This window comes from Echeneis naucrates, chromosome 6 (genome assembly GCF_900963305.1).
Source record: "Echeneis naucrates chromosome 6, fEcheNa1.1, whole genome shotgun sequence".
NCBI classification, from domain to species: Eukaryota; Metazoa; Chordata; class Actinopteri; order Carangiformes; family Echeneidae; genus Echeneis; species Echeneis naucrates.
Window position 1 is genome coordinate 20,123,243 of NC_042516.1, and position 12,862 is coordinate 20,136,104.

The 12,862-nt window shown below is 40.5% G+C and overlaps 1 protein-coding gene across 2 annotated transcripts; it reads right to left on the minus strand.

Moving 5' to 3' along the window:
• Nucleotides 1–83: 83 nt before the first annotated feature.
• lsr (lipolysis stimulated lipoprotein receptor) lies at nt 84–10,727 on the minus strand. Of its 2 annotated transcripts, XM_029503611.1 has the most exons (11): nt 10,531–10,727; nt 8,707–9,039; nt 7,736–7,855; nt 7,371–7,427; nt 6,369–6,515; nt 5,503–5,715; nt 5,323–5,379; nt 4,239–4,355; nt 3,579–3,876; nt 1,012–1,489; nt 84–720 (listed from the first exon to the last, which is right to left on the minus strand). In XM_029503611.1, the coding sequence occupies exons 1-11, from the start codon at nt 10,568–10,570 to the stop codon at nt 685–687; spliced, it is 1,896 nt and encodes a 631-aa protein (XP_029359471.1). In that variant the 5' UTR covers nt 10,571–10,727; the 3' UTR covers nt 84–684. The 2 variants fall into 2 exon arrangements, with proteins under 2 accessions (XP_029359471.1, XP_029359472.1); XM_029503612.1 differs by lacking the exon at nt 7,371–7,427.
• Nucleotides 10,728–12,862: the final 2,135 nt, after the last annotated feature.

Here is a 12,862-nt window from a genome sequence, read left to right on the forward strand (position 1 = left end):
GAACATAATTTTGGCTGTATTTTACCGTACCATTAAATGCTCAACATGCTGCTGTCACCTAGTGGTAAGTAAAACACAGTGTGCAGCCTGATAATGGGGACCTTTATTGTAAAATTAGTATTCATCACATAATAATTAACATTTGTGTATTAAAAAGCTACTACTGCTTGAATCTACAATATACTGATGGCTGACACTTAAACTCGGTATAAAAAACAAGAACAGAAATAAAATGCAGGTACTTAAAAACACAGTGGGGCAGACGCCAATATGACTAAAATCGAGCAGTTTTGCTTGTGAAAGCAAAGTAAGGCAGAGTAAAACAAAAAAACTAACAGAATCACATCAGTTTAGTGACATTTAAGGTTAAAGCAAACATGTTTATAAGAACACCTTTACAAAACAATCATGCAACAATTTGACTTTTAAATGCACGTGTAAAATTCTGTACACCCGAAGGCACTTGTGGCAGCCATTTTTTTTTTATACATGAAAAGACTCATAAAAGTTTCATTTATGAACCTTCCCCCTCTCAGCAAAGTATACATGCACATTCAGTATCAATTTATGATAAGTCTGATGTCATTTATACAACATTAAAATCAGCAGTCTAACTATTGTTTAGCGTTAGAAGTCATCTGGTCCATTTTATCTGCATTATCGGACACGTTGCCCACATCAGGGTTACACAACTAGGCTCTCCCGACTCACAGCTCCGTTCTGCAAGAAAAGAACAGTCATTTAGGAGAATTTTTATCACATTCTCAATCTCACAATTTTAATCAGAGATTGGTAAAAAGATATTTTCTGAAATTTCCTTAAATTCAATACGATAACAGATAAAAGGAGTGGGGTTAATATTCTTCTCAGTAGGATTGTTTCAGTTGTTTTTCTTTAAAACTGACATCATACCAGATTTACCAAAACTTGAAGGCGGAAATAGCGAACAGAAAGAACCTTAACACCCAAAAAGGTACTTTGATAAGTGCTGAGAATCCCGGTTTCACTCACTTTGCGAAGGTTGCTTTTTTTAGAGGATGACACACTTTCATCTTCACTGTACGGTGGTGGAGGAGGCGGTGGGTAGTCATCACGGCGATTTGGGTGTCCAGAAGGCGGGCTGAGAGGAAGAGGAGGGGCCCTATTAGGGGCCCTCCCCCGATCAGAGCGGTCACTCTCGCTATCCAGGCGCTCCCGGCTGCGTGCCCGCTGTTGCTCGCCCATCTTCTTCCTCTCCATAGCCTCACGCAAGAACCTGTCGTCATAATCATTTCGGCCGGCCTTGGCAGCACCTCCATACTGCCAGTCCCTCTCCAGATCCATCAGATCGTCACGGCTACGGCTGCGTTTTCCTGAGAGGGGACCATAGGCTCCTCCTCCTCCTCCTCCTCCTCTTCGACGATCATCGGGGGAGTAGTCTCGACGCCTGCGGTCATCAAAGTCACGGCTGTAGCCGCTTCGGGCACTGCTGCTCCACTCATCATCCGAGCTGAAGAGATGGAGCAAATTTAGACGAAACAGAAACACAGTTTCACAGAAAGACAGTTTCTCTGCTATTAAAGGTCATTCATTCTCAGTATTATGTCACTATTGGCAGCCCTAGCATAACTGAATTAGCTGAAAGCCAGGCAGGTACAAGTTACACACTCAACACTGAATATATGTCAGGCCACTAAATGCTCCGTAAAGGCAAGATTCAGATTTAGAGATAGATATAGATATATAGATTGATATTGGCATGGACAGAGACACAGTCAGGTACAATGTTGCCCCTAATTTTTCATGTGTCTGAGCAAACATGCACACTGTGAATTTAGACATGTTCACTTTTCAGAGATCAAATTTGATTCATGTTATTCGTCCTCTACTGTTTGTTCGGGGGTTAACTCTGCCACACTGTTAGCTATAAAGCTGCAATCATAAAATGCAGTTAATGACATTTTTGGCTGCGTAAGTAAACACGGGTGAACCGGACGTCCCATCATTGGCTGGACATTGTTCGTCATTGTTTTACTGTAGTTACCACTTAATGTCACCAGTCACTCACTTAGTAGCATTGCAAAATGGTAAAGAATAAATTGTTATGCGTTATGTTTATTTGCAGTTCAGGTTCGAGTTTAAATTATGCGCTGCATAGATTTGCTGTGCGCGGAGTACACGGGTGCAGTGCGCCATTGCGCAACCACGCATCTTAGAGGGAACATTGGTCAGGTCCATCAATATTTGGAGATTAATGCACCACCACCACCACAATGCAGACTTTCAGCTTTAATTTGAGTGTATTTATGGCGCAGGACTTACAACACATTTTGTATGAGCCCCTCCACCTTTAAAGGAACCAAAAGTGATTGGACAATTGGCTACTCTGCTCTCCCACGGTCCGTTACGTTTTATTCCCTGGTTATTTCATTAATAAGGAGCAGATAGATGTGCAGAGTTCATTTCAAGTGTGGTATTTGGAATTCATATTAAGTTATCCTCCCCAGAGTCTAAACCCAAGCAGCTCTCACTATCAGTTTGGTAAGCCACCAGAGAGGAAAAAAAAAAAAGGTTAAATGTGGCCAAACCAGCTAATTGGTACGTTCTTAAAAAGAAAGGAACACACATTTCTGAACTCAACAAGTGTTGTGCATGAAAGAATTCTAATTTTCTGAGAATACTTGAATACTGAGAAGACCAGAATGAGTACAGAGGGTTCACCAAAAGCTGAAAAACAATTGGTGGGCATCAAAAGCAGTATGGCCACATTAGAGCAATGCCAGAAAGTCCCTAAAAGACTCTGTGCAGCTTTGGAAGAACATCCTGAGAACAGATGAGACAAAGCTTAACTTGTAACCAGAATGATGATCCGTGGATGATCAGTGGAGCGTAGTGGTGGTAGTATAATGGTGTTGATGTGAATGTCAATCGCCTGACCTGAATGCAATTGTGCATGCATTTCAGTTGCTGAAGAAGAAACTGAAGTTAAAAAAAAAAAAATAATACAGGCAGGAACTGATGACAGCTGCAGCAGATCCCTGGTAGAGCATTACCAAGTATAAAACCCAGCATCTGGTTTGTGGGCGTGACTTCGAAGAATTTCAACCCCAAGGGTGAAAAATGCTGAATCGATTCATGATGAAATTATGTTGTCCAGTTAAATGTGTTTCTTTAAAAGATGGAGGGCATGATGTGATGATGTGTTGTCATTCCTATACCAGTCACCTGACTCAGATGTAAATACACTCAAAGCTGAAAGCACATCTTGATTTTTTAATTCAAATCCATTATGCTGACATATAGAGCCAAAATGCTGACACATGTCCAACTATTTATGGACCTCCTGGTAGGTAAGCAGGCAGGTAAAGATCTCAAGTTCTGCAAATTCAAACCACACATGGAAACCACATTTTCCACCCATATCACGCTGACACTGCTTTCAATTTAAGGCGTAAATACACTACTGAACCCCAGGCTGTGAGGTGGGGGGAAAACAGCATGAACAGCATTTAACCAAAGTCGGGGGGCAAAAACTATACAAACTTTTCTTTTCTCCAGGACACAGAGAGGATTACTTTTTTAATATAGTTTTTACTGACCCCCTCCTTCCTCTGGGCTCATCTGGACGCCGAAGGGGTGGGTAGTTGTCTCTTTCATAACGGCGTCCGACATTGTCAAGGTTGTCCATGGAGCGAGCACGTACACGATCCCCCATGTAGCCTCCCTCATGGCGTGGATAGTCATCCCGACGGCGGCCTTGCTGTGAAACACTGCTGATGGTGCTCATAGCTTCATCTCGTTCGTAGGCCACAGCCAAAGATGGAGGCTGGGCACGGCCACCGCGGCCTCGTGGCGCCATGCCGTCGTGCAGGGAGCTGACTTCACTCATATTTTCCACTGAAGAAATTAGGTATAGGAAGTTGGACAGGAGGAATAAAACGGGGCCCAATGGAAGGAGAGACACATCTAAAACCTACAGCAGCCTGTAGGTGCCAAATAAACTTGAAATAATGTAAAATTTTGTTCAATGTGGTTGTGTCTATTTGCATGAAAAAAAAAACCCAAGAACAAATACTAGAATTCACAGTTTAAGTCCTCATGTCTGTTTGTTCTGCTTGAAAGAAGACAGTGACTGAAACCTGCCACGGAAACTGGACAAAACTGTACGTGAAATGAGCTGTAGTTCTTTCTGTGAAGACACCTTAGCCCACATCACTGGTACCTTTACCATAACATTATTCATTTATTTCCTCACTCACAGCGGTTGTAATTTCCAGGTCTTGATGGGTCCAAATTGGCTAGCTCCCTCTCCATATAGTAAATGGCACGTGTGGCATTCCCATCAGGGTCCACCTGGATGCGATACCCACTGCGAGCTGCAAAGTGGTGGTGGGGAAGTATCATGTAAATTAAACATAGCTATTTAAGTGCAAACATTTTCCAAACCTCAGCAACTGCATCATCACTGGCACACAGCGGAAAATGTTACAGGAAAAAAAAAATGTAAATAAATAAAAATCAAACAGAAAGATGCTGATGCAGCTCTCAGTTTGTTTCCTTACTAATAATCTATGATATTTTCCTACTAAATAAATAAATACATTTTCTTGGTGCTATTCAGTGTTTAGTCATATTATGATCTGTAGCTGCATCCAAATTTTTCACAGATCTTCACAACTTGCATGTCTCATTCAGATATATATGTTTATAAGTATACACAGCTCTGAACATGAGTGTAATAATATGAACTGTACACTCTGTACACTCAAGCCACAGCAATAAGTTAAACCACAAACAGGCTGGTTACGGTGAAAATAACCACAGGATGAGGAACCTGTAAGAGCAAAACTGCATTGTAGGTACCATTGATGTAGGTCGCCCACTTATTTCCAACTGTTACCATTTCAATAATGTATCCTTCCATATACTGGCTGAACCATTGCATAGTGGTTCCTAGAATCTGACACGTCTGAAGTTCACTGACATCTGGAAAACCCCATACAGAAAGCTACAGCGCTTTCATTCAAGTGAGAGGACTTCTGTATTTTTTCTTCTTTCTTTTTTTGATGACTCACTAATGACCTGCTGTATTTTTCTTCTTGATTTAGGTGTCATATTTAAATCCAATCTTTAATGAAACCATGATTTCTGGTTAAATCGGAATTACGTACAGTCTGTATTACTAATGCTTGCACACATCATTATCTCAGGATGGAAAAACCAAAAGTGATATCATAATCTTCACCACTTTCATATTGTAACTGCACTGTGTGTTTAAGCATCAAGAAGCTTCCGCATTTACAGCTGCTGCGATTTCCTTTTATTCTTCTTCCATTTACTCACTGTGGTCTCCACCTCCATCCTGGTCATGCAGCAAAGGCACCTGTGAGCCATTTCCAACTGCACAGACAACAAAGAAAAATTAAACAAAGAGTCAACAAAGTTGTTTTCAAGTGACTGAGCAGTCAACCACATGATGAGAGCAGCTGCAAAAATAAATCACATAATATGAGAAGGCCTCACCTGAGCTGGCACCATCATAGTCACGGCCACCCTGGTGGTAACCATTCTGGTGAGATGGGGGTCCGGCTCCATTGGGCAACGGAAGCAGGGGCATCGCAGGCTGGTTTTTTAGGGCGCCACTGTATGCTGGCTGAGCATACATACTGGGAGCGTAGAGAGTGGGAGCATATTGACTGGGCACACCGGACTTCACTGCTTTCCCAGCCTCGTACACTGTGACATCATGGAGGACAGTTAGGGGCAGGGGACTGAAAAACTCTCAGATGAAATGGTGACTGAGCTGACGTAAGTAAAGCACCCTAAGCGGCCTGTGAATGTTTCTGCTGTTATTTTCTTGTGGGGGAATCATGAGGTGATGACACGTTGGTCTGCTAACCCATCAGCTGGTTATCCCCTGTGAGGTGGGCCTGTCCCCAAACAGCAAACCGCAACTACTTACAGCTACTATTTAAATGGTAGTTTCCACAACTTCCTGGAGAAACCTGTTTCAATGCTTCCATCGTCCAAATATTTTAAAGTGTGCTCGGGCTTTGATAACTACTTCAAAAACCACGACAGTTGGGTTTCCCCACAACTGGCGATTCTAAAATGGAGCAATCCACAAAAGGAGCATATACGGATGTGTCAGTCCTGGTTATTATTTAGTTATTGTTATTAGTTACCTTTGACTGTTCTACTTCATACAAAATATGATTGCAACCTTTATTCTATCCTATTTGACTACTGAATGAATGAAATTTTGGACTACATTTGAAGAAGTTGGTGCTACTGAGGGTGATGGCGTTACTGAGATATTATTTTCATAAGAAAGGGACAATGTGAAAGCATCATGGCTTTCATCATGGCAACCTACAAGTGATACTTACAAGCTCGTGGGCAGCAGCAGCGGTCTGGGCAGCAGGGACAGCTGATGTAGCAGCAACAGGTATGTGGGCAGCACTGGCACCAACAGATGCCAATCAGGAGCAGCAGCAACAGAAAGCCCAAAACCACCAAAACAACCAGGAGCCAGTCTGTGGGAACCGAGGTCGGAGACATTCACATCAACAACTTTCATATTTCTCCAGGAAAAGGTGACATTAATCCAAAAAAAATTTAAAGGTATATTTTGTCTCTCTTTTTTTTTTTTTGACTCTGGTGTGATTTGTAAATTCTTCCATGTGAAATCAGAAAGCAGCTGATCTCTTTCAATCAATTCAGTCTAGACTGCGAGAGCCACAGTGAGAAAAGTAAATCTGACTGGCTCTTTTCTGCTTGAAAACCCAAACAATAATTAAGTTTAACATCAAAGCGCATGTTAGCACAAGTGGCAATTCATCCCATTTTGAATGTTTTGTCAAACCGGTACAGCCGGTCTGTTTTCATAACCAATTGATTGTCATAATCTGCAAGTTAGCTCAGGCACCACAAGTCACTAAGAAGAGAAACAAAACAACAAAGAAAGGAGTTCTCTAAATGTTTGTTGAAATTAATCAACGATAATACAAAAAAAGGGACATAGAGAAGAAAAAGCAAACCTTGCTTGGCTGTAGACAGCGATAATGAATTGTTTAGATTACAATTTAGCTGACAACCACTATACTAATGAGGAAAATATTTACAGAATGCCATTTCGCTTAAACTGCAAAGCAATCGACTGGCACCACACCACAGAAACCCACACATGGGAATACATGAGTCATTTCGAAGAGGAAAGCATAAGTATGTAACATGACTGAAGGGGTGCCTTCCCAAACAGTAGGCCTAAAAGCTGGTGAAGTGAGTGACCTCATGCATCGCAGTTTACAACTACCAACTAAATTTCACCCTCCCTCATACCCAGCTTAATATATAAACCCAGCTGAGCTATATTAAGGGGCTTGTACTACCTTCCATAATCAGTAAGTCAATGCCAGGCAGGAGGTCAGTAGTATTTGACTTTCTCTCTGTGAAAGAAAGATAAAGCCACAATTACTTTAAAGTGCCCCATGGTATCAGTCTGCCTACACCTCATGACCCAGACTTCTTCAGGACCTCGCTGGTGGCCAATGTCGTCGCTATTTACTGTAAATCTGCCCAAAAACGAACTCATCTACCTGTCAGGTCCAGATAACTGCTTTCAATTATTTCAGAACTTCATGTGAAACTGCACGTGTATGAATTGGACCTGAGAGGCAAAGTGAAGGGAAAGCGCAGACCAGAAGGGGAAGGCGTCAGCAAGAGCTCACTACTTTCAACTTCTGGGAGAACTTACCGAGCACGATCAGCTCCGTAAAGTCTTCACCAGTTCCTGACAGGTCTACAGCAGAAGCCACATCACACACATAGACGCCGCTGTCACCCCATGCAGTCTGTGCGATGTTTAGGTCTGCCTCTGTGAGAAATTACCGAAGCACAGCTCAAAATTGGATTGTGGAATTGATTGTGGAAATGTGGAAAGGTGTGTGTGTGTGTGTGTGTTTTTCTTTTTAATCAACCTCTAACTTTACACTGATAGCCTGTTTTCAGTGCAATCACTCGTAACTCTTTGCTCTTTTCCCTCAACTTTCCTTCTTTTTAGATAAATTTTACGTGTGAGAAAAAGCAGGGTTTGTGAAAAGTAGCTTTACATAAAGCAGGTTCTTCACTTGGTCCACGTTTTTCCATTTATTCGTAACAGAGTTTCATGAACGCAACAAATTGAAAATCAAAACAGTAATGATTAACTAACTGGCTGGAAAAACGTCCACAGTGGTGGGAGTGAAACGCCGTGGTATGTCACCAGTATGTCAACGAGCTGCCTCAGGAACTTCACTGAGAGATGCTAGGATTGCAGATTTGGGTGTTTTTTTGATATTTAGTATTTGTAGACCAAATAAACTTTTCAGACATGTCCACCATGCCTAACATTATGCGTTTAAAATGTGGCTCCTTTTCTTTTCTTCGGACTGGTCTGGTGTCCACCGACCTCACTGAGGTGTAAGCTGTAAACTTGCATGCTATCTCAGCGTGTAACGCCCTTTTTATTACACCCAGGCTGGTCAATTTACTGATGACTGAGTCTGAGCTAATGCAGAAACAACTTGTCTGAAATTCATATTCATTTCAGGTTAGCGTGATTTAATATGGCAGCATTTCTGCAACAACAATGATGCTACCTACAATGATTTTCACTTTTTCATGAGGTTTCTCTAAATTTTAACTTATATCTAAGAAGGCAGGTATATGTAGGCGTGATACACTCACCATTTATGAAGCTGATCTTGCGGCCCTGATAATCTGGGCCAAGCGTCACAGCACTGCCCGACTTGGAAGCCACCGTTTTCACTGTCCTTTGATTGTCAGCACACTCGATGTTGGCGTCAAAGTTGGGGTTACTCTGAGCCAGAATGTTTTCTGCGCTGCTGGGATTCAGAGCAGCCTGGATAGGGTCTCGACAATAAGATTTGTACTTCCATGTGACAATAGGAGGCACGGATGTGGATGATGTCTGATATTTGCATTGGAGGGTGACAGGCTGGAAGAGGATAACAACGTACCTCTTGGTAGGGCACTGGACTGAAATGGCTGTGGTGTATTCTGAAAAGAAAAAATAAACAACAACTAAACTTAGATTTCCATGAGTGAAAATGGGTGGTATATTGTACCAGGATGATAATTATTACCAACGTCACCCCATTTTTTGTGAAGTAACTTTATCACGCTACTATGCTATGTTGCATTAAAAGGGATTTTCCTACAGCACTATCGGTATCACAAGGAGCAGATGAAATGACTCACACTGCGTAGGCTCAACGTTTTCAGCCTGACTTTTTCTGCACAGTTATGCACACAAGCACGTTACAATCCAAACATGTGTTACTTGAGATGCTCACTTGTTAAAGTTAAGTCTCAAACATCTTCAAACTTGAAAGCTCATCTCACAGGAAAATATTTCTTAAATGAGGTTTGTGGAAGATAATCAATTTTTTTCCCACCCCCTTTTCACATATTACACAAATGACTAACATCAAAGTTTGCGAATGATGTAATTCAAACGTATGTGATTCATGTTATATGTTTACTGGGTTTCCTGATATCATTCTTGTGAATGTATTTGTACAAAAACCAAGATGAAGAATATAAACAATCAAATAATCACATTTGGGGCAGTGTCATTTTAATGGACATATGGACTCAGGCTATGTATTTCTGATCGCATTTTAAATACCTGTGATAAATATTTTTTGAGGGTGATGTTTAAATTTTATATACACATATATAAACTTACATTTTTTGTTGAGTCTTTCTCAATTCAAATTTATGTTTCAAATATGTTTACTGGGGTTCCTCATATCAGTCTTTGGAATGTATTTGTGCAAAAACCAAGATGAAGAAAATAAATAAAATTTGGGGCAGTGTCATCACACACACACACATATATATATATATATATATATATATATATATATATATATATATATATATATATACATACACACATATAAATATATACACACATATATATGTGTGTGTATATATAGTCTTTTGAATGTATTTGTACAAAAACCAAGACGAAGAATATAAACATAATGAAATAATAAAATTTGGGGCAGTGTAATGGACTCAGGCTATGCATTTCTGATTTTAAATACCAGTGTGATAACAAATATGATAAATATTTTTTCAGGGTGTTGTTTAAATGTTATATACGCATACATATATATTGTACACATGTATATTTATACACATACAGTGGCCACCGATGTTACTGAAGGGAAATATGGTGTTGACATGAGGAATGTTTTCTCTCATGCATTTATAAGTGCATCATTTAGTTTGTTCTAATTGAATTTGCATTAAAAACACATGAAAATATGTCATGACGGATTTTTTTTTTTTTTTTACCTGTCCATCAAAATGAGGGACAATGAAGAAGTCTAGCAACCTCTGATGTATATATGTAAGGTAACTATGAGAAACTAAATATAAAAAGTGTCAAAGGAGACTTTTTTTGAGGGAAACGGGAGACGCAGTGTTTGTTACGGAAGTGGGCCCACCCAAAAAAAAAAAAAAAAAAGGCGAACTTACCTGTCGCCATTAAAGCGGCGATAATTAAAGTCCAAAACATTTTCAGATCCTCCTTTTCGGTGTCCCGGCCGACGTAACAACTACTCTCTCTACACAAACACGGACAAAGACTCCAGTTTACACATAATATGAAGCTCCGGTGGACTTTTCCTCAGACAGGGAGCGTCTCCTCCATTTTGTTTGTCTGACAGGTGAGCTCTCCGGGCAGGTTGCGAAAGACGAAGGGAGATGAGAGGGGGTGGACTCTGTGTTTCAGTTTGTGTTTTCTTTTTGTTTTTCTTTTGTTTATGTTTTTGTTTTTCTTTTGTTAGTCACGGTGGACTCATGTCTCATCAGACAGAAATGGGAAGGCTTTAGTCCAGAGAATAATTTTTTATTATTTTCTTATTGGCGGGTTTCCCCTCCACTGTACTTTGGTATGATCCAGAGAGAACTGATAGCGCTATCAAACAAACTGTTTGTTAATGGACAGCCAGTCTCTCTTTGTGTGTGTGTGTGTGTGTGTGTGTGTGTGTGTGTGTGTGTGTGTGTGTGTGTGTGTGTGTGTGTGTGTGTGTGTGTGTGTGTGTGTGTGTCTAAAGTAATCAAGTATGGCCTAGTTTCCTGCAGGGATAACATTTTTATTATTTACTCACTTCCCAGTATAACCACACCTTAAATCGGAGTAGCATTCAGGTGCAACATTTAAAACAAATCTATTAATTTATGCAGCAATAATCTGTATTAATATTTTAATTAATTAAATTACTTTTCACTGCTCTGTATTTAGACCGTAATAGTAAAATAAAGTCCAACTGTATGTACTGTACTGTATTTTTTTGAAGGCAAAATGTTGGCAAATGCACCTGTTATTGTGTTTTAATCAACAAAGTTGGGCTGGACGTCTTCCTTTCTTCTTGGACCATCTTTCCCTCACATGCAGTCGTGAGTCAGACGATAATGGTGATTTACAGAAAAACCACCAGCAGGCCAGCAGACATGTTTAATCACATACCACATAAATCAGCCCACACGCATTTGCATCAGAATGTATTTATGGGAAAGACAGATGTCCAAAATGTAACCAAGAGACAAGTCATTTAAATTCCTCACATAGGAAAAACTGATGAGAAGTGGATGTTTGACACTGATGATGGTGATTATATAAAGCGTGAGTGGGACATTCTTAGTGTGTTTCTGTTTGTGTTGTGTTTGTGTGTGTGTGTGTGTGTGTGTGTGTGTGTGTGCAGCAGCTCTTCAGCTTTTACTCATCCTGGGGGGTATTCCAGGTGGGAGGTTCAACAAACGGAGCATCCGGTTCAGGAACAGCTGATCCGAGTTGGTTGCGCGCGTGCACAACCTCAATGAAAAGCCACCATCAATGGAGCCACGAGTCACCATGACAACCGAGAAGCGACAAAAAAAAAAAAGATCCAGTGACTTCACCCTGATGGAGTTGGAGGTCTGAATGCATGACGAACGCGTTTCACCATAAATGTAACACCGCTGCAGCAGGAGTCAAGAAGTTTGGATGTGCTCTTCCATTCATTTCACTTTTAACCGCAAGAGATCGTAGCTTACAGGTGGAAATATAAACGGGAATAAAATCAGATTTTCATTTAGGTGCAGTCCATCAGGAGAGAAGCCTACTTGGAAGCAGTTTAAACAAAAATTAAACATCAAAAATCATTCAAAAAGGTAAGGGATATTTTGCTGGGCTATGATTGGACCTCCGTTTGATTAAAAAGAATTAATTGACTTAAGCTATTAAACAAAGTGAATATTAATTTAAACCCCTAACAAAATGTTTTAACTTCATCTCATTTAATAGCCCACTGAGTAGATGAACACATCATACAATGTTTGCCCATTTTTATTGAAGTAATTCAAAAAGTGACGATGTGTACACGAAGGAAATAAAATGTACTAATTTAAAAAGAGAGATTAACATTTGAATTCTGCTGAGCCAACAGAAAGAAGGCAGAGGCCTGAAAAAGGAGTGGAGCCGCCACCACCACATCCTGGGGTCACCTTCCAGGACACAAGTACCTACATCAGATGTAAGTATAAAAAAATAAAATAAAACTTAGAAAAATATAACACTTCTTGGATATAAAATCTCCACCCCCCCACCCCCCCTTAAACAGTTGTGGATGGTGTCATCTACCTCGTTCAGCCTCAGACTGAAAACTGGCAGTTTTCCAGACTCAGATCTGGCCTCAGGTGGCTGTTCAAAGTATGATGATGATGAAGAAGAAACGCTGTGTGCTGCCACACGGAGAGCAGCAGAATGTATATCATTTAAAATAATAGAATATATGATTTCTAAATCAGTCACCTGCAATCCTGTTTA

What these genes read in the sequence shown, in the direction of transcription:
- lsr (XM_029503611.1), bottom strand. Translation starts at nt 10,570, where the DNA reads ATGTTTTGGACTTTAATTATCGCCGCTTTAATGGCGACAG. An exon ending in TACGGAGCTGATCGTGCTCG is followed by an intron (nt 7,428 to 7,735) that starts GTAAGTTCTCCC and finishes TTTCTTTCACAG; the next exon opens with AGAGAAAGTCAAATACTACT. An exon ending in TGACTTACTGATTATGGAAG is followed by an intron (nt 6,516 to 7,370) that starts GTAGTACAAGCC and finishes CGGTTCCCACAG; the next exon opens with ACTGGCTCCTGGTTGTTTTG.